Source organism: Vombatus ursinus, unplaced genomic scaffold (genome assembly GCF_900497805.2).
Source record: "Vombatus ursinus unplaced genomic scaffold, bare-nosed wombat genome assembly UNPS02007883.1, whole genome shotgun sequence".
Classification (NCBI taxonomy): Eukaryota; Metazoa; Chordata; class Mammalia; order Diprotodontia; family Vombatidae; genus Vombatus; species Vombatus ursinus.
The window spans coordinates 341,451-344,044 of record NW_020947661.1 but is presented as its reverse complement, the minus strand read 5'-3'; the positions used below and the strand labels follow the sequence as shown (position 1 = coordinate 344,044).

Below are 2,594 nucleotides of genomic sequence, written 5' to 3'. Positions count from 1 at the left end.
AGATATTGGATTATACTTAATTTCTGCCAGACTGTTTTCCAGTTTTCCCAACAATTTTGACCAAATAGCGAATTCCTATCCCAAAAGCTTAAATCTTTACATTATTCAAACACAAAGTTACTATAATAATTTATTACTGTTTATTGTATGTCTACTCCATTCCACTGATCCACCTTTCTATTTCTTAACCTGTACCAGAAAGTTTTGGTAATTACTGATTTATAATATTGTTTAAGATCTGGTACTGCTAAACCTCCTTACTTTATATTTTTTTTCATCAATTCCTTCTATATTCTTGACCTTTTGTTCTTCAAATGAATTTTGTTATTTTTACTAGCTGAATAAAAATTTTTGGTAATTTATTGGGATAGCATTGAATAAGTAGATTGGTTTAGTTTAAATTGTCATTTATTTTATTGGCTTTGCCCACCAAATGAACAATTATTATTTCTCCAATAATTTAAATCTGACTTAATTTGTATAAAAAGTTTTATTATTAGGTTCATAAACAAACATTTTTAGACATTTAAAAATTTTAAATCCCATATTTTCTCCCTCCTTCCTTCCCTTGTCCCATCAGTGAGAAGGCAAGTAATTTGATATAGATTATACATTTGTATTCATGCAAAATATTTCCATATTAGTCATGTTGCAAAAGAAAATGCAGACCAATAAAATCAAGAAAGATAAAGAAATTGAAAAACATATGATTGCTACAGAAACATAGAAAACATTTACATAATCTCATACAGATGATGATTGTAAAGCCAAGAAGTCAATACATAAAATGACTACACCAATGTAATGGAAAGAACAACCCCCTTAAATTAATAGAAAATAAATGCTATAAGATTATAAAAAAACAGTCATGGACCCAAAGAAGAGTAATAAGAAGACACCTCTCCCTACCCCTTTGCAGAGGTGGGAGGTTCATGTTTGTGGAATATTGCATGTATTTTCAGATCTTTGCAATCAACTTCTAAATTCACAAATTTAATGTAGTAGATGAAAATATACTTTTTCTAAAGCCCATTTATTCATATCACTTGATCATAACTATTATATCAGTAGAATGTTAGATCCTTGTAGGCTGGGACTGTTTCATTTTTGTCACTGTATGCTAAAAGCCTAACACAGTGCTTAGGATGTAGTATATACTTAATAAATACTTGTTCTTTTGAGTTAAATTCATGAAAAAATATGTTTCCTACTCATTAGTTTCCTCAGGGCCCCTTTTACTTCATTGTTCCTTAGACTGTAGATCAGGGGGTTCAACATGGGGATCATTACAGTGTAGATAACAGACACCACTTTATTCTCATCCATTGTGTAGCTGGAGTTAGGCATCATATAAATGAATGTAGTGGTTCCATAGAAGAGAGTGACTGCTGTGAGGTGGGAGGTGCAAGTTGAGAAAGCTTTGGATCCCCCCTCAGTGGACCTTATCTTCAGGACAGAGAAGAGGATGTATACATAAGAGATTAAGATAACTAACATTGTGATCACAATCACTAACCCACTACAGGTAGCAGGAAGAATTTCAGCAAGATTATCTTGGGAGTAAGAAAGCTTCAAAAGTGGTGAATAATCACAGAAAAAATGATTGATCTTATTGGGTCCACAGAATGACCGATTCAATAAGCAACAAGTAGAGATCCAAGAATTTACACAACCACCTAGGTAGGATGTGATGAGTAACAGGGTACAGACCCTAGTAGACATGTTGGTGGAGTAAAGTAGGGGGTTACAGATGGCCATATACCGATCATAGGCCATCACTGCCAGTAGAAAGCACTCAGTGGTCCCAAAGATGGCTGCAAAGAGCAACTGAGCCACACAACCTCCAAAAGGGATTATGGTTTTATCCACAAGGAAGTTTTTGAGCATAACAGGTGTGACAGATGAGGAATATCCAATATCCACAAATGCCAAGTGTCTGAGAAAAAGGTACATTGGGGTGTGAAGTTGGGAGCTAGTTCTGATCAATGTGATTATGCTAAGGTTACCAACTAAAGTGACTGCATAGACACCCAGAAATATCACAAAGAGGATGACATGAAGGGTTGGATCATCTGTTAGCCCCAAAATAATGAATTCTGTCACAGCAGTGCAGTTATTGCCAGACATCTGTCCTGGAAAGAGTGCCTGTTAGGCAGAAGAAAAGGAGATTAAAATAGAATGAAGGACTAAGATTTGAATATATCTATTGATGTATTCAGGAAACATTTACTGACCACCTCCTACATGCCCATCCTACTCTCTTATCCCCATGAGTTGCTAGTATGCACCATGGCAGAGTCATGGCAAAGCAAAGAAAAACAAATTTGCTTCCTCCCAATTTTTCCCAGTGGACTAACAGTAATATGTGATCTGCCAATTTTGTCATTGTGACAATTTTTAAAGGCCAGTAAGAGTGAAGAAGATAGTTTGCTCCTACCATAGAAACCTTTCTTAAATATGTGCAGAGATTATATCTAAAAGTGTAAATGCTGGTCTGCCAACTAACTACCATTTTTAATTCCTTCCAAAGAAATAGTCTGATTTGTTATCCCTGGCCTCTCATAGGTCCACTTTCCAAAACTGAAAATGTTACC

The 2,594-nt window shown here is 35.0% G+C and overlaps 1 protein-coding gene across 1 annotated transcript; it reads right to left on the bottom strand.

The window, feature by feature from the left end:
- Positions 1–1,188: 1,188 nt before the first annotated feature.
- On the bottom strand, positions 1,189–2,133 carry LOC114034094 (olfactory receptor 480-like). The gene has a single exon (XM_027849698.1). It carries the CDS (start codon positions 2,125–2,127, stop codon positions 1,189–1,191), a length of 939 nt encoding a protein of 312 aa, XP_027705499.1. The 5' UTR covers positions 2,128–2,133.
- Between the last annotated feature and the right edge of the window lie 461 nt (positions 2,134–2,594).

Excerpts from the sequence above, each read along its gene's own strand:
- LOC114034094 (XM_027849698.1), bottom strand. The coding sequence starts at position 2,127 with ATGTCTGGCAATAACTGCACTGCTGTGACAGAATTCATTATTTTGGGG.